This window comes from Tupaia chinensis, unplaced genomic scaffold (genome assembly GCF_000334495.1).
Source record: "Tupaia chinensis unplaced genomic scaffold, TupChi_1.0 Scaffold142846_1, whole genome shotgun sequence".
NCBI lineage: Eukaryota > Metazoa > Chordata > Mammalia > Scandentia > Tupaiidae > Tupaia > Tupaia belangeri.
In genome coordinates this window covers 603,659-622,776 of record NW_006202691.1, presented here as the reverse complement: position 1 = coordinate 622,776, position 19,118 = coordinate 603,659, and the positions used below count along the sequence as shown (strand labels likewise).

The 19,118-nt window shown below is 36.4% G+C and overlaps 1 protein-coding gene across 6 annotated transcripts in view; it reads right to left on the bottom strand.

Annotated features, from left to right (window-relative positions):
• Positions 1 to 630: 630 nt before the first annotated feature.
• The window catches only part of RCOR3 (REST corepressor 3), a gene marked incomplete at its 5' end in the record, with an annotated part of 63,309 nt that continues 44,821 nt past the window's right edge, over positions 631 to 19,118 (bottom strand). Inside the window, 3 exon segments of one of the 6 annotated variants that reach the window (XM_014582208.2) lie at positions 631 to 2,185; positions 2,650 to 2,891; positions 10,967 to 11,024. In XM_014582208.2, coding sequence (XP_014437694.1) covers positions 1,841 to 2,185; positions 2,650 to 2,891; positions 10,967 to 11,024 — 645 coding nt within the window. 6 annotated transcript variants of the gene reach the window in all.

Sequence of the window (19,118 nt, the reverse complement as noted above, 5' to 3'; positions counted from 1 at the left end):
ACAAGACGATAAAAGCTATAAAGATATATAGTATGCACATATGCAAGACAATCTTAAGTGCTTTAAAAAATGCTTTAGATATTTTAAGATACATAACTGTCCCCTGTGATTTTAAAGTAAAAATAAGTATATATGAATATTAAGAATTTTAAATGGTTATGAGCTGGGGGCAGAAACTTTAAGATTATCCAATAAAAAGAAAAGGACCCATCCTGGAAAAGACTTACAGATTATGTCAGAATTTAGGGTCCTTATGGAAGGATGTGATCTAAAATTGAAAATTAAAGCCAATGAATTTAAATCTATAGTTAAGGCTGTGGAGCCAATGGAAGGACTATTTTGCAAAGCAGTTCTAAACGTGATGAGAGTGTGAATGTGCAAACATTAGCTTTGTGTTCTACTAGTGTAGCAATCTAAGTCATCTGACCCTTTGCACAAGTCATGATTCCAATATGAAATCACCGTATCAAAAATATTAGTAACACATTGCTGAAATACTATCACTCCTAAAATACTCTTCATAGGTGTTTAATGATTATGTGTTAAATTAAGAAGACTTGTAGTCATCTTGTTTCTTTATAAAAAGGATCTCAGCATTTTTAGCACAATTGTGACAATATACTGATAACATTTTTAGATAACACAGAACAGATTCTTAAATTTATTTTGTGAAATAATGATGATTTAACCCTAAACCAAACCCACAAATACAGGTTGGCTGCAAAAAATACACATATGTATCCAAATAGCACAATAGTGATTGATCAAGAAAACACCCTTGATATTAAATGCAGACCATATTAATAAGGATAAGGGCAAATTTAAGATCAGAACCTAAAAATAAATTGGGTATTATAAATAAATGCTTCCATAACCATCATCTCTACATAAGTGACAAAATAGAATTCTCTCCTAAAGTCTCCAAATGTAGGCAACTACTAGTTAAAAGCAGATAGCATTTAGAAACATTAGAAAAAAAAAAAAAAAACCTAAACTAAAAATTAACTCCATTTTCAAGGAACTTAAAGATATTATATTTCAACAAATTAAGTCTTCACTTGTATATAAAATTATTATTCCAATCCTCTTACTACTGCTAAATGACGGCCAGTGACCTTTAAACAAGGACTCTCTGCATTAGGACCCTATGCTGAATGTTAAAGGGTTACTAGGTTCAGTACATTCTTTGTGGTTTCATATAATTGCTTTGCAATTGATTAAATTGCTTTCTTTTAAAGGAATATATTAAAATTCCTTTAGGAAAAAAAAGCAACATTTTTTGAAAAAAGGGATATGCGGCTATAATTTCTTAAATAGGCATAAAATGAAAATATGTCAAAATCTGAAATGCAGGCTATTCATTCTTACACTCCTAACATAGGAAAGTGTCTTTAAATTAAAGAAAAAAGTCAAACATCCTTAACTTAAGAAACTTAAGGAGTTTTCACAATTTCTAAGTCAATATTCCTGTACTAAAGAGCCTTGACTACAAAGAGGCAGGAATATAAAGAACCTTGATAAAATAAATACAGTAAAAATAAAACAAAACAAACTTGGTATATAGAACATTTAAATCTTTTTTTTTCCTTTTTATGAGATCACATTGGTGAACTTATATACTCAATAAAGGAGGCTGACAGGAGGCGTTTTGTTGTTTAACATTTCAGTCTAGTGAACTGAAAAATTTCTTACACATCCACTTATGCCAGTCCACTGCCACAGAACTAGTTTGCAGCCTCAGTATTTAGGAAGTATTATTCTTTCCTCTTTTGCATCAGTCAGATGAGCATTGGTATAATGATGGGGTGAAAAGTTACTGCAGCTCTGTCCAATTTAATATTTAGTGCAGTGAGGACTGTGAATCTGTCTGGATTCCAATAAGTGATGGTGGCTGTTGACCACCAACTGTGGACAACACTGGTCTTGGGTTTAGACGGGGAGGCATAGAATTAGCAGGGCGAATGAGAGGTGGTGGAGGCTGATTTAAAGTTGGCCTGGGCTGGATGAACCGAGCCTGCTGCTGGAGTGGAGGAGGCTGCCGGTGAAGAGCAGGGGCAGCAGGCAGTGTTGGACGAAGAAGTGGTGGAGGCTGGTTCAGAGTGGCAATGGGGGCTGTTGGTGTTGGAGTGGATGATGGGGCAGGAGGTGATGGACCCAGAGTCCGAGGAGCCTGTGGAGTCTGTGCCTAGAGGTGAGGAGACAAAAATACACATATGAGATATAAGTCCTGATGAACTTAATATAATATAGTTTGGGCTGTCACAGGAAAAACAAAACAAAGAAAAATAAAACAAAAACATAACACCAGTGTTTATTGGAAGCACAAGCTTCTTTTATTTTAAACAAAACAAAAAAACCCCAAAAAAACAAAAAAGGAATGAGGCTACCAAACAGGCATCTTTATTAGTAAACAACTTAACACTGGAAATAATAAGACTATGAAAGAACAATACACTCTCCATTCTTCTAGGATCAGAACTTAGCATGTCATTTTGACTTAAGAGTCAAGAGAGATGCACCACTGAGTAAGTGTATTGTCAACCTTTCATGCTCATTTAGCTAGTCCTCTGACAAATTAACCTTACAGAACACCACACAAAATGGTGATTCCTCAACTCATATTAGCTCAAATTCCATACACAAACACACCTCCTCTTCTTCATCAGTGCTCTTCCCTGATGGCACATTAGAAGCACTTTTTGTCTCCTCCCCTAAAGTAGAAGCATCACCATTAGAAGCCTGGGTTCCTTGTTCTGCTTCCCACTCCTGCAATACCTCCTCTAAGTTAAACCGACGCCTGTAGTTTACAAAGAAGTTCTTCACTTGGCCAACAGTCTTGTTGCCAATTACATCTGCAATAGCTTGAAAATCTTTACCATATTTGCGGACACCTGGAAGGCAAAGTAAATAATACACCTGTGAAGGATCAGTAAGGAGAGCTGTGTGTACCAAATATCATGCACACACACAAGATACCAGCAATGAAATCCTCTCTGATAAACTCTGCTCATTTCTCAGTTCTGAGATAGAGGCTAAGATATCAGGGTCACAGATGAAAACTATCAATTATGTCATTTCATCGAGTCAGCTACTTGCCTTCAACTGAACAATCAGAGACTTACCATTTTTTTACATACTCAGTTATTTTCTCCAATCCTCTCTTGAACTCTCAAATACAGTCCATTTATTGTAAAGCATTGAATTCTTTGTTCCATCCTCAATTCCACATTCATTTATTTCCCTAGTAGCCAGTCACCTAAATTTGAGCAACACCGTTTGTAAACAAAACTGGGTGGGAATGAGCCATCTCTTTTATCCCCTCAACGGACTGAGTGAGTAGCCTGAGGGTTCCCCCATTAAGGAAAACATAATTTGGGTCTTAATACTAACTTCAACATGGTTACCTGCCTTATCCCGCCAGGCTACCAACAAACAGAAATGAGGTAAGAATTTAAACACAAAAAGCAGGAGCACCATCACGATCCGATGGATTAAAAAAATATATTATGAAATTCTTCCAAGTCAGGAGGATTAATTCACCTGATTTAAAGTCCATGTGTGACGGTTTCCTAGCTATCCTCTAGCCTGAAGGATAAGGCATAGTAATGGACTGCAAGGCACTTGTGCTCATCATCACTACCTTCAGCTTAAGAAGGGCTGTATATTGTTATTTCAGAACCTAACTTTTAATTCAGGATGTTTCATAATGATGAAGGATAGTAACTGATTTGTAAAGCTGATATTACCAATTATGGGACAAAATTTTAAATGGACTATAATTTGCTTTTAAGGGAATTCTTTAAAAAGTCCACAAACTCATCCTAGTAAGAGATGCACTTAGCTCAAAATACAAAAGTTGAGAACTTAGATTACCATTTGATCCCTAGTTTTTGAAATATCAAAAAAAACTAACTCACTGGGGTCAGCAGGTGGCATGGTGGTTGAGGCGCTGGACTCCCACATGGTCAACCACGGTTTGAGTCCCAGACCTGGCAGCTCCATTTCTCCCATTCCCTCCCTCTTTCTCTCCCTCCTTCCCTCCCTCCTTCCCTCCCTCCCTCCTTCTCTCTCTCTTTCCAGGGCCAAATTTTAATTAATTAATCAATTAATTAAAGAATTAAAAAACTCATTAATAAAAGAGCTAAGAAAAGAGACAAAAACATGGGGGCTTACATAATCACAGAGGGAGGGACTAATATAAAGGACTATATAAAACCACAACAGAAATGTGATACATATTTTTACTGATACCGATTAATATGAAATACCCAGTTACTTTTAAAGCACCATCACAATGTGACATAGTTCTATTTTCAAATTCTATTCTTATTTTAAATGAAGAATTTTGGAAAAACATCTCTGGCTACTTTTAGCTGGGCTTGATTCTATGGGGCACTCCTTTATCATAGAGCATTTGGGACAGGAGGTTTGACATTATATTCTAAAACCATATCCCATTTTAAATGTATTTTTTGATTTGTAAACTATGATCATTTGCTCTGTTCTCAAAGGAAAGGACAAATGCATGATGATAAAGTAATAATGATATTGTTTATATGTTTTTTATCATCATAAATGAATTTATATTCCTTTTAAGTCAATGAGTTTATCTCCAGTTTTAGCTTCATAGTTAAGTATGAATTCTAATGGTGACTAGGTTTCAGTGAGGGCTTATTTGAAAAAAAAAAAAAAAATCCCAAGGTTATTTCATTGCAGAGTTATCACTAGATATTCAAGTACTTCTCTACTATTCAATACTATAGAAAGTAGCAACCCTTAAAAGACTGAGTTTTAGTGCTGTTTCTAAATTTTAAATTTGAGATTGCTGCTCTAAACAGTAAGTTCTAATTGGAAGCCAGACATAGTGTTCTATCAGTGTACTAGTTTTCATAAGTGATACTTAATTTACATTTTAGAAATGGTCAGATTACTGAATATATGATTTCAGAAATGAAGACCTTCACTAACCTAGGATCAAATTTTCTCTATTCCTAGCAAGAAGCCAAGTCAAGACTAACGTTCAGTCCAACTCTGAAGATACTACATCCTTCAGAACACCTACTTGTTTTACAAAATATATTCCAAAAGTTTAAGTGGATTCCAACCCTGATTCCATTCTATTACTGCCCCTTCTTTTTCTGACTTTCCTTTTGATTTTCTACTTCTTAATTTTCTCTTGCTCTGGACTTTACCTTGTCACCAACATTGTTACATTTGCAAAACTACAGATCCTAAATGTAAAACTGCTTCCTCTAAGTGCTTTAGTTTTTCTAGAGACTTTGGAGGTCAAAAACATTTTCTAAGCCAACCAGGCATTTCATTATTGTCTCATGTACACCAGCTTAAAAAATCTTAAGGCTCAGACTACACTGTAGACTTCTGTAGTTTAGGTGAGGATCCCAGTGTCCTAAGAACAAATGTGTCCAGATATTAATGCCCTCAGCCTGCAAGATGGCTGGACAGGGTATGGAGTAGCTGGAACTCCTTGCAGTTCCTCTGAGCAGGATCAGCCTCATCTGCTTGTCCCACTATGTAGTGACAAATTTAATGTGTGTTCTGTGTACCAATATGCGAAAAAGTTGGGAAGTACTAGCCTAAGAAACACAAATCAGCACCAGCACTACAATGCTAAATGCACGGCAAATGCCTAGGAAATAGTTTTATCTTCCCTGTAAGGCTTCATTCTAATTTTCTTCCCGAAACCACAAGAAACGTATATAATTGACTTTTTACAACCTTTGTACTCCCAACACTGCTTCACAGCATGTTTTGGTTAGAAGATGGAGTTCTTTCAGCTCTATTCTGTTGCTAGCAGCTCGGCAAACTCTAGTGAAACAGCAGCTGATGTACTGAGATTGCTTCTTGAGACGAACGCCCAGCTAGTCTGGAGGACAACCTAGCAGGGAGCAGTGCAAAAGACCAACTACCTTAGCCACCCTCGTTTTACACTGTACCTGGGAGGAATGACTGTTCATTTTTTTTCATTGTTTATAATAAACAAAGCAATCTGATTGCTTTCTCAGCAGGGAAGTTAAATAATTAACTCTCCTCCTGAAGATGTAAAAGGCTTAGGTACACTCAAATCATAGTTGCTAAATTAAAGTCCCACCTGTAGGGGAAGCGGTTGGTTTTCTAGGATTAGTGAAATAAACATTAGAAAATCCTAAAAGAGGCAAATTATAAATTTCCCAGGCAAATTCCAGCTAAATTTCTAAATTTCACTTGAAAGTTACAATGAAACAAGTTGGCTTTCTATGCTGGCAAATGATACCTTGTAATCTTTAATATATTCTTTAAAAACTTGGGGAGGAATTAAGATAAAAAATATAACTCATTAGGATACTCTATTATCATTACATTTTATGAATGCACACATTTTCAATCAGTATTACCCTACACAGAAACATCCATTTACGTATTTTTACATTTCTTGTTTATACTTCTAATTTGATAAAGAAGGTATTTTTATTAGCACCACTGTCTGAATTACCATACATTTTGAATTTGTGGAGTTAGTTCATTCATATTTTTTGAGCTTTGGCTAGTAAGATGGTAACTTCAGATTTATGTGTTATTTCCAACTCTGGATGTGGAGCCTGAAATTTTTTTTTTAGCTAGAAGAGATAGCATGAATAGCTGCTTTCAGTAAGTTTTTATTTTCAAAACTGAATTTTTAACTACAAAAATAAAAAGTGAGGGTAAAACATGCACAATGGCAGGCGGCTTCTAGGTAGTGAAATTTGAGGGGATTTTTCTTTCCTGATTCTTAAAGCAAGCTTTCTTACAGTGGCCACATACTTGCTATCATTGGGAAATATTAATTTTTTAAAATCTAGTTTTGAAATAACAGGAATACACTGATATCTAGAAACTCCAAGGATGTGGTTCTTTTCAATCAACAAGATTTTAAACTTGACTGTGAGCAGACATTTCTTTTTACCCCCTGTAAATGTCTTTAAGAATTCAGTAATAAATGAGGTAGAAATGATTAACAGCAGCAAAAAGGTGACTGGTGCTTATAGGCAAAGGTTAAAATTCAAAATCATATATTTTCTTTCTAATGTCTATCCATTCTCTTCTGGATCTTCAATTCCCATCTTCCTTATTAGAAGGAAAATGCTAGAAACTTTGAATCAATTATTTGAAATAAGTACATCGGAGGGCAGGCAACTGTACTTTCAAAACTCCATTCTTACGGTATCTGTTACAACAGAAGAAAAAAAATAGCTCAGACAAAAAAAGAGTTTCTTTCAGATGGAAAGGTATGAGCCTCCTGTTTCCACTTCTTTTTGATCACTCATGTAAGTTACCTCCTCATATTTTATCAACTGCCAAATCTACTTCTCCTGCTTTATGAACCAATCTAGCTTTTTTAAAAGTATGAGATAAAATTAGAAGATGATTTCTATACTTGCAAATTCTCTTTAAGGGAATGAATGTACAAACTATAGGAATAAAGGTAACTTTGACTGTAATCATGAAGTGCTTGAAAACAGCTGAGTCAAATTTTTGTTATACGAGAAGACAGGTAATATGAAAAAGAACTAAAAAAAATCAAAGCTGACATCGGGACAAAACTGAAAACGTTATTGTTATTTATCATAAAACAGCAAAGTTTAGTGGGGAAGGAAATTAATACATATAAGAGGTGACCTAAGTATCACCTCTTAAATAAAAATGGCAGATATTATATATTATGCTCCCGGCTCCTCAAAGAGTGCTTTGTATTATCATTTAAGTGTATTGTTTTTAAAAATAGGTAATAATCATTCCATTTTACATGAGAAAAAAAGGTACACCTAATTTCTTAATGCTTACTAAATAAGGACTGTATCATATGAATATCAAGTCTGATTCCATGATAGTTTCTAAAAGCATTATAGATTAGAGAAATGTGTGTGTGTACATATATATATATATATATATATATACATAACACAACCTATAAACAGAGGTAATATGTTACCGTTACCATAAATAGGTGTTATAAATTTTTAAGATCATAATTAGTGTCACTGTTAATGAATTTGTTTTAAATTTTAAAAAAAGGGTAAACCATGAACAAGGCAGGTTTTTCTAGAAACTTAAGGCTAGAAGAGATGACAAAAATTGTAAATACTATTTTGGCAGATATTTAAAAAAATTAAATTAGCAGCATTGTTGCTATCTCACTTGGAGACTCTTGAAAAATGTTACTAAAATTATAACACAGAACAAGAATTAACATAATGAAGTGATAGATTACGAAAGTATGGACATTCCTATCTGATCTGAGCATGATTTTCCTCCTTCCGATTAAAAGAGAAAGAAGGAAAATTTATTTAAATGGTTAGCACTTAGTTAATGACAGTATGAGAAGATGGGATGAGAAAGTAAGGTGGGAAATATGCACTTTAGATCTAAAAAAGAAAACTAATTATTTTAGTATGCTTGTTCGGTTTTAAATGAGTTATAAAAGACAAGCTTATTTAATTAGCAGAGTTAGGAATCTCACTAAGGGCAGTAGAGCCCTTATGTCTTTCTTTGTCCAGGTCACTATAACAGACTATTATGAGCAAGAGAAAACAAAGTATTTAAAAATGAGTGTTAAATAAAAATATATGGATAAAATGTCAAATACAAAGTGTTACATAAATTAAAACATGTTAATATGTCAAAGTGTAATTTACTACTACTTTGTGAAACTGAAATGATTATTAGAATAATTCCACATAGTTTACCATGAATTAAGATTTGAAAAAGGAAAAAGAATTAAAAAGATAATTACTTGCTAAGGTTAAAACTTCTGGATAGCAAACTATACAAGCTAAAAGTGCAATTATGTACCTTAACCACACTGAGATTTAGGTCTACATGACATCACTATATGATTATGCTGTTTATAAGACCCACTTCTACACATTATATAAATGTGTGGGCATATGAAACAAAATGGCACTTTTAATTCTCTCTAAAATAACTATTTTGGACGCAAGCAATTTTTTTTTCAACTACAAATAATAAAAACAAAATGAAAATGAGAAATTTAAACAAAGATTCAAAATAAATAGGGCTATCGACACATTAAGAATGTGCCTTTAAAATCCTATAAACATCCATACTTCTATATAAACTGAGGTGTACTTTATTTAAAAGGTTACTTTTTACATGTACATAATATACCACTTAATATATCTTAGTATTGAGGAAATCTTTGATAATATATATTGGTATATTCTTTTAATATTTATAAGCCGAGATATGCTGACATATATGGCTTGCAGCATACATACACAAATCTTACTGCTGCCCTTCCCTTGAAGGGCATAGTGTCCAACACAGCCATAAGAGTCAATGGACCGTCCCACTACAGTAGAGCCGTAGGACAACAGCAAACCTTGAGGACTGTCTATAGAAAAACAGCTCAGATTTTCCTAGGAGAGCTTCAGAAAATCCTTTCACTGGGATAATTTCTTATATTAGATTACAGAATCAATATACTAACCTTTAAGCAACTGAATACTGGAAATCAGGGCTCAGTTCTTACCAGGCTATATATTATGACAGGGAGAAACGCAGGCTTTATGTGAATAAAAGCAATGCCTACTCAAAATAACTACACTACAGCTGTATGTCCTAGTTCTCAATGAGTATGTGCAGCCACTGAAAATGCTCACTCATTTTTTAAACAAAAATTTAAATGATCAGATTTAAAATTAAATTTAATTAAAAAATTAAAATGATCTCATTTTAATTCATTTATTAGTGAACATTAAAACAGACTAAACCTATTCTGACTTATTTGGAAACTTCAGTTCTACAGTTACAGATGCTCGAAGTGCCTCCAAAGCATCAAGAATCTCTCTTTACAGAATGACTGTCATGCTGTGTAGGCCAAAGGGAAGGCTGACATCATCCTGCTGGCACCCTCCTGGGACATTTGCAAACGTGCTGGCCCCGGCTACTCACTCCCTCTATTCCAAACTGCACAGTCATTTATCAGTCCATCTTTAATTATATTAGTTTCAAATCATCTGAATGATGCTTGCACTGCATTTTTGTATTAAATACATTCTCTGACTATCTGGAAATATTTTAGAAAGTCTGGACATATAGTTTCACTGGGTCCCCGTTTCTCATAGTAGTTAACCAAGATAAAGCTATTAGTACTCAACACAAAGAGGGCTCAGCCAGAAGAAACAAAATGTAGACTAACTTTAAATTACACAATCAATTCTTGAAGAGAAAAAAAAGTCTACAACACTGATTTAAAATACATGATTTGTCCTTCTTTAATTAATTCAAACATGAGAAAATCCAGGTTTATAATGCTTACAATTTCCGAGGAGTAGTCATAAAACAAAAACTCTTCTGCCATGTAATTCAACAAAGCATTCTTACAAATAGTGCATTTAAAATGCTCCATGTGCATTTTCTACTATGTCTCTTAAGTCTCTCTCTTTTTTAATACATATACATTTAAAGTCAGGTTTCTAAGCATTCAGTGTGGTACATGTCTTAAGTAAGGTATGATGCACTGAAACTTAACTATGTAGTTAATATTTTCACTATCTGACATTTACCAAATACAGAAAAACTATTATCCAGAGTCATCAGCGAAACCAGAAACATACCATAATTTACTTATGCTTTTAACTACGAGTTATCAGTGAGTGATCTAATAAGAATGAACCCAACTGCAGGAATACTGAAGCAGAGACACAGAGAGTCGGCATGACTTGTTCAAGCTTGTCATCAAGTTACTCAGCACTGAGAATGCATTGTGTGCTATTCAGGACCCAAAATGTACATAGACTAGTATGTCACATCCACAAACATGACACAGATTTCCTGGTCACCAGGACTTTGTGGTGAACACAACAGCCCTTTCTTGATCCATTTCTAAAAGAAGGGAAGAACTACGGTAGTCAGCTCCATGACAAGTTAAATAATGATTAACAACAATAACTGCTTATCTTTAATATACCTTGCACTGCTAGAAGCTGCTCCTCTGTGGTCCAACGGGCATTAATTTTCTGATTTGACTACAAAATTAAAGAGAAGTTTCCTAATGAGGATATGAAGACAGACATTTTTCCAAAGTGTTTTTTTTTTTTTTTTTTACTTTTCACCAAATCACAGACATGAGATTACTAAAACGCTGATTTATGAAGTTTCCATTTTTAGAAAGATTAGAAATATATATTCTGAGTTACCTTTTACCCACACAGAAAGCTCATGAAAGGGAAATGTACCAATCTGGAAGAATGAACAATCACACTTATGCTCTAGTCAGAAATACTGAAACCTGAGAAAAATCTACTGGAAGAGTTGCATGTTTCCAGCCACAATGTTCCTATCACACACTGTAGATATTAATTTCAGTCTGCTTTTAAACATTTAAGAGGCTTTTTCTAAGAAAGTATCTGTGACTCTTAAAAATGTATTCCCTTCATATTTAGATTAAACCTATCCTTTCCCCCCTAAAACAGGGGTATAATTAAGCATAGAACTGTAGAACAGGCCTAAGTGCTAACATTTTTTTTTTTAAATTATGAAAGCAGAAATAGACCCATTGATAAGAATAGGTATTTTTCTTTCAAGACCTCCCAATATTCTTCCCATACTTTTGTAAAACATACCCTAAGTTTAGGTTTATTATGACAATATTAGCAACTGTCTTGTCCGATTTCACTGGTATATACCCACTGATGAGTTGGCAGTAAATGAAGAGACAGAAATAAATACACCAGCTTGCAGAGGTTTACAGGATGAACTAGCAAGGTAAAGTGGCTTGGTGTAATAAGTGGATACACTGGGAAAAACAGAAAGAAGACTTTCTTTAAGAAAGTGTGTTTAGATCTTACCTCATCCCCCTGGTTATAGCAGGGAGAGTTTTTATAGTACACAGAGGTTCTGGATAACACCAACTTTCTCACCATGAGTAAAGAGATATAAGTATTCAGAAGGAAGAATGAAATAATTCAAAGACAAGAAACTTTTTTATCAGAAGAAAAAAGAAAAAAAAGTACTTAGCAATAGAATACTATTCAGTCATTAAAAAGGATGAACACCTGTCATTTAAAGTTAAGTGGGTGTCTCTGGAGGACATTATGTTCAGTGAAATAAAATGGGCACAGAAAGAAAAATATCACTTGGGGAAAATTGAAAAAAGTGACCTTACTGAAGTAGAAAGACAAAGAATCATAACTAGAGGCTGTAAAGGATGGGGAAAGGGAAAAGAAGAATACTGATCAGTGGAAACAAAATTACAGATAGACAAGAGAAACACTCTCTAGTATTATAAAATACAGGAAGGAAGGCCAGCTGGTGGCATGGGATTAAGCCAGCTAGATCCCACATGGCTGACTACAAGGATTAAGTCCCAGACCTAGTGGCTTAAAAAACACACTGGGCATATGTGTGTGCATGCTCAAAATCCCAAGAAAAGAGTGGAGGAGAAGGGATTGCAGTGTGACCATCTCCCCTGGGAAGTGCTTTCTCTCTCTCTCTCTCTCTCTGGCAAGCACACGTACCCTATAGCAAATTTTTTTTTAAACAAAGATTTTTCCTACTATTAATTCATTAATTAATTTTTCATATGAGTTTTTGCCAAAGAAAGACAGAGAGAGAGAGAGAGACAGAGGGAGAGTGAGAAAGCAAGCTGCCAGTTCCCCAAATCCAACTGCAGTCGGCCGTGTGGGAATTCCAACACCTTAACCACCATGCCACCTGCTGGCCCACCCTATAGCAAAATTTAAAAACATAAATAAAATAAAATGCAGAAGGGGATTATAGTTAACAACAACCTACTATAGATCTCAGAATGACTAAAAAATATTTAGAATGTTCCCAAGTAATGGTTGAGATGACGAGCATATTAATTACCCTGACTTACTCATTACACAGTGTTCTTGCATTGAAAAATCACATTTGTATCCCTGCAAACACATGTAGTCATTATATGTTAATTTTTTAAAAAAGTACTGAGAATAAAGGAATAAACACCTAGAACAAATCTGAATTTTAGATGGGATTAAAAAGGGATAGCAAGGCAAGCCAGGTAGCAGACAATAGATAAGCCTAAAGGTTACTATATTGGTGATGAGGCAAAGGAACAATAGTAATAAGGAGAAAGAAGGAGAATGGGAAAAATTATGAGGGGTATATGGATGCAGTAATAAAACAATGAACCAAAGTTAAAAATATGAAAAGAGAGCCCAGTAGGTGGTATGGCAGTTAAAGGTGCTGGACTCCCACATGGTCCACCACAGTTCAAGTCTTGGATCTGGTGGCTTGCTTTCTCACTTTCTCTCTCTCTCTTCCTCTGTCCCTTTCCAGTCAAATTAAAATAAATAAATATTTTAAAATGTGAAAAGAAAAAGGAGATGATAGAGAAAAAAAATTTTTTTTTTTTTTTTTTTTTTTTTGCTATAGGGTACATGTGCTCACTGGAGAGAGACAGAGAGAGAGAGAGAGACCGCAAGGGAAGGATCCCTTGCTCCCCCCAGGGAGGATGACCACACCACAATCACTTCTCTATTCTCCTTTCAGGATTCTGGGCGCACATGTACATGTATCTGGCATCATTTTCAAGTCACAGGGTCTCACACCTGAACTGCACACGTTGGCCATGTGGGATCCAGCCACCTTAACCTCCATGCCACCTCCTGGTCCAGAAAAACTAGAAATTAAATATATGTTTGCCAAAAACGGGAGTGACAGGGCCAGAGTAGGCACTGATGTGAGCCAACATGCAGGTAACCTGATACGATGCTGAAAGTGAAAAGTAGATAAACGGGTACTGGAACCTATTTTAAAACCTATCCAGGACCAGCAGATGGCATAGCAGTTACATGCTGGACTCCCACGTAGTAGACCATGGTTCGAGTCATGGACCAGGCAGTTTAAAACTCACACCAGGCATGCCCAAGATCCCGAGAGAATGGAGGAGGAGGAGGATTGTGGCGTGGCCATCCCCCCTGTGGGTGATTTCTCACTTTCTGTCTGTCTCTCCGGTGAACACATGCTTTCTATAGGAAAAATCTCTCTGGAGACCAGCAGTTAGCATAATGGCTCTGTCACTGTACTCCCATGTAGTCGACCGTGGTTTGAATCCCAGACCTGGTGGCTTAAACTCACGCCGGGCGCATGCGCGTGCATGCCCCAGATCCTGAGAGGAGAATGGAGGAGAAGGGATTGTGGTGTGGCCATCCCTCCGGGGGGGGATTTCTCTCTTTCTGTCTCTCTGTCTCTCTCTTTCTGGCGAGCGCACACGCCCTATAGCAAAAACCTCTTCAAAAAAGAAATCTATCTCTGAAAAAAAGTAAATCCTGCCCAAATATTTCAGAGTAAATGGTGAAAAAATAGATTAATTGCAACTTCATCTGAAATACAAAGCTAAAATTTACAAAATTTAGTTCATTTAAAAAAATAGTTAAGGATTTAGTTAATATGTTTTGATTTAATTTTATTATTTTTTTAAATGCCAGAGGATACATGTATTCACCAGAGACAGGTTAGACAGGGAGAGGAAAAAGTACTCCCCAAAGGAGTGTGGTCACATTGCAATTTCTTCTCCTCCATTTCCCCATCCTGCTGGGACTCTGGACACACAAGTACACACAGCCTACATGTTACCAGCGTGTTCCTATTGGGACAGGGATTCCAGCTGCGGCAGGCCACGTGGGATCCGGCTCCCTTAACCACCAGGTTACAGGACCAGTGTGGTGACCTCTTCTGACCCCACAATGACACATCCTTCAACTTTGAAATTCACCCCATGATCATAAATGGGTCGTTTTTGTTTTGAAGACTTCAATGATTCTTTCAAAGGACACTTTATTGTTACTCAAATTCTTTTTGGAAATGCTTGCCTATGAGTCATCTTTTTTCTCTAATTGTTCATTTTGTTGGATACTCATCTGCAAACAATTTTATAGGTGAGTGAAGTTATTCTCTTGCACCTGAACAGATTTCATGAAGTTTTTCATCTTTTGCAAAACTTACGATTTCATTTTAGTTTTAACTGTATCTACGTTGTTAGCAAGAAAGTGACAAAGAAGGGTGTTCATGTGACGCATGGGATAGGTAACAGTTTAGTTAAACAAGCAGAGCTGGTGAGAGGAGTACAATTTCATAAATGATCAGTTCACTAGTGAACACATTGTTCCCCCCTTTCCAGAGTCTCTCTCTGTCGCTATCCTCCCGCCTTGGGCTCCTCAGTAGCTGGGACTACAGGTGAGCACCACCATGCCTGTTTTTTTCAAACAGGGTCATGCTATGTTGCCCATGCTGGCCATAAGCTTGGGGGTCCTCCTGCCTCAGCCTCAGCATAGCCACTGCGCATGGACTTTAGTATGGGTATCAAACCAGGTCTCCCACGTGGCTTCAGCCTCCATGTGTCTACCACAAGTACTACTGGGCTGGGCAATGAATCTGTTCTTGTTTGGGAACTTTTGCTTTGCCATGTATTTCTAAGATTAATGTACATTTGGATACTGAAGATCTCCTGTACATACAAGTTGCAATATCTATGCTGTAAGTTTTTCTGAGGATTAAATATAACTAAATATGAGAATATATTTAGAATATAACAAGAAACATCTAGTACAGTGCCTGAACAAACAAAATTTGATCAATAGGTGTTTGTTAAATCCGAAAGGCAGAAACGAGAGAGAAAAGTATCATTATTAAAAAGAAAACAAAAAAGAAATAACATGCACTATGAAAATTAATTTTCTTCTAAACTTCATGAAGCTTACAAGAAAATCAGTAGATTAGATGGACACAAATAACCTTAATTAAATTCAAAAGTATAGAATATACTGCGAAACTCAAAAATGGGAGAAAAAAGTCACATGATTGGGGTGGGAACAAAGAACAAGAAAAAGCAAAATTGGAGGGTTGGAAACTGGTGAATTTTGGAATATAGTTTCTGAAAGGAAAATACAAGCTGAAGGCATTCCATGTGTAGAGAATAGGATTTGTGTCAGGAAGAAGTGAAAAATAAGCCTAGAAAGTTAGTGATATTTAAGTAAACTAAAATATGGGCCACTCTTGGAAAGGCAGTAAGAATCAAGGTTGCTAAGTTCACACTAAGTTTAATAAGCAATCATTGTGTTTTCTTTATGGTGAGGAGTGAAGGGTATGATTATGAAAGATTAAGACTGGAAAGCTGGGGAAAGGGTATTGTTAAGAATCTTGGAAGACGGAGCTAGCAGGTGGTGTGATGGTCAAGGTGCTGGACTCCCACGTGACTGACTATAGTTCAAGTCTTGAATCTGGTAGCTTGCTCTCTTACTTTCTCTCTCATCAAATTAAATAATAACAAATAAAATTAAATAAGTAAATATTGAAAAAAAAAAAAAGAACCTTGGAAGTCAAAAATTGCTGATGTAGAAGTGTGGAAAGGTGAGGCTAAGATGGACTTAACTGGGACACACAGGATATTCAGGTAGAGGCCAGGTTCCACCTGAGTCTAAAATAAATTCATTTACTTAAACATATTCTGGAAGGGTCTGGGCAATTTTGTAAGAGACAACAATGGAGCTTATCTTACTCAGATGTGAGTAAGATAAAATTGGCATACTTTCTTTTTTTTTTTTGTATAAAACTGTTGTTTTTCTTTTTTTCAGAATTACTTTTGAAATGTCCTTAGTGGAGATTAAGTAAATTTAAAGGTAGTGGCCATAGAGATAGGCATATAGCCTCTCAATATGTCCGCATCACCAGATAACGATTCATCCAGCTCAGGAACAGGCCTTAATTTTCCAGTTAAACCTCAGATGAAGCAGCTGGTTTCAATTTAGGGTAGCACCATATAAAAAATATATGCATATTTAAATATTAGAACCTCCTTCAGTTCAAAGAGATAGTCACATAGGAGGTACATGGAAGCCAAGACTAATGAAAAGAACAGTGCGTTCCTGGGTTCTCAGTTCATGATTAGTCACTCCAGGTCACACATTCGGAAAACAGAGTTCAGGCTGCACTGCTGGCACGAGTGCACTTGATATTACTAAACACATACCTTTTCCCTACTCCACTCTTCCATTTGGCTGACTGTCTATGGTTGAATTTGTGTCATTTAGACGTACATACATGATGTGACTACTATAGAGAAGTGGTGAAATAGTGTATCTACAAGAGGGAGGAGCGGAGTGAATTCTGAAAACGAAAACTTCTAAGATGCTCATATTTATGTCTAGAAAGGAAAAGCACAGCTGAGAAGGGAACACAAAAGCTATAAACAAGCTCTTCCTTTCTCTGCCATCATGGTGTATGCAGTCCACTCAGCTCTTCGCCATGTCTTCTCAAAAGACTTTCAGAATCAAGTGGTTTCTGGCCAAAAAACAGAAGCAAAATTGTCCTATTTCCCAGTGGATTTGAATGAAAACTGGTAATAAAATCAGGTATAACTCCAAGAGGAGACACTGGAGAAGAACCAAGCTGGGTCTATGAGGAACTGGACAGGAGAGGGCCCACAGATTTATGCTGTACCAAGGTCACTATGGTCTTGCCACATCAAGCTGAAAATGGTCACCACTGCCTGGACACTTGGGGGTGTTTTATTGGAAAAAAAATGATGCTTCACTTTGTTTCTAAGTTCTGCATTGGTAGGTTGGTTCAGTAATAAATATGTGAGACCTTAAAGTTATAAAGGAGGGACCAGCAGTTAGTGTAATGGCTATGTCGCTGGACTCCCACGTAGTCGACCGTGGTTTGAGTCCCGGACCCGGTGGCTTAAACTCACGTTGGGCACATGTGCGTGCGTGCCCAAGATCCCGAGAGGAGAATGGAGGAGAGAAGGGATTGCGGCGTGGCCATCCCCCTGGGGGGTGATTTCTCGCTTTCTGTCTCTCTGTCTTTCTCTGTCTGGTGAGCGCACGCGCCCTATAGCAAAAACCTCTCCAAAAAAAAAAAGTTATAAACAAGAACATAATCTCTTAAAAGTTAAAGGGAGAAAGAAAAAGAGCAGTGGTCATCTATCTATATTAAGGCCTCCGAGATGGCAAGGGGCATCAGGAGTTAAAAAGTTATGGAATTTAGGGCCAGCAGGTGGCGTGGTGGTTAAAGCACTGGATCCCACATGGCCTGCTCTGCGTTTTGAGTCCAGGATCTGGCTGCTTGAAAAACACACTGGGCAAAAATGCACGTAAGCCCAAAATCCAGAGGGGAAAATGGAGGAGAAGGGATTATGGTGTGCCCATCCTCCTGGGAGGTGATGTCTCACTTTCTCTCTCTGTCTCTTTCCAATAAGCACACTTGCCCTTTAGCAAAATCCTAAAAAAAAGAAGTTATAGAATTTGGTCAATGGCACCAATGTTAACCTGTAAGAAGCAGCTTTGACGAAAAAATTAAGAGAGGTGAAACTCTATGAGATTATAGTCCATGTGTGACAAAATGAATGCAATGGAAAAGGGAGAAGACTGAGGAGAAACAGTAAAAAATGATAAATAGACAGGATTCTGTTTTCATATTCTTTTAAATATAAGAAACTTTAGTAGCTATTTATTTAATTTAAAGAAAGGACAACTAGAATATATCTAGAAACTTAAGTGTGGTAGTTGTAGTTAGTTAGGTAGCACCACAGAACACATTGTAATATGGCAAACCCAGTCTGAAATAGCTGTTGTTTTGAAAATAGAAAAATATGGGGCCAGCAGATGGCATAGTGGTTAAACATCACTGGACTCCACATGGCTGACCACAGTCTGAGTCCTGGACCCAGTGGCTTGAAACTCACACTGGAGGAGGCGTGCATGTGCATGCTCAAAATTCTGAGAGGAGAGTGGAGGAGAAGGGATTGCGGCATGACCACCCCTCTCCCCAGGAGGAGATTTCTCACTTTCTGTCTGTCTCTCTGGCAAATGTATGCCCTCTAGGGCAAAAAAAAAAAAAAAAAAAGATAAAAGAAAAAAGAAAAGAAAAATCAAAACCAAAAAACCTCTCAGAAAAAAAAAAAAGAAAGAAAATGGAAACATAATAATAATAATATAAAATAGAACAATACAATGTTAGGTTGTTGGGTGTTTTTCTATGCAAAAACGCGTCATGACCTTCCTGATGACCCAATAATATGAAAGATCCCAAAAAGCCTTACAGAAGACATCCCTGGTGAATTCTGTGTTTTTACT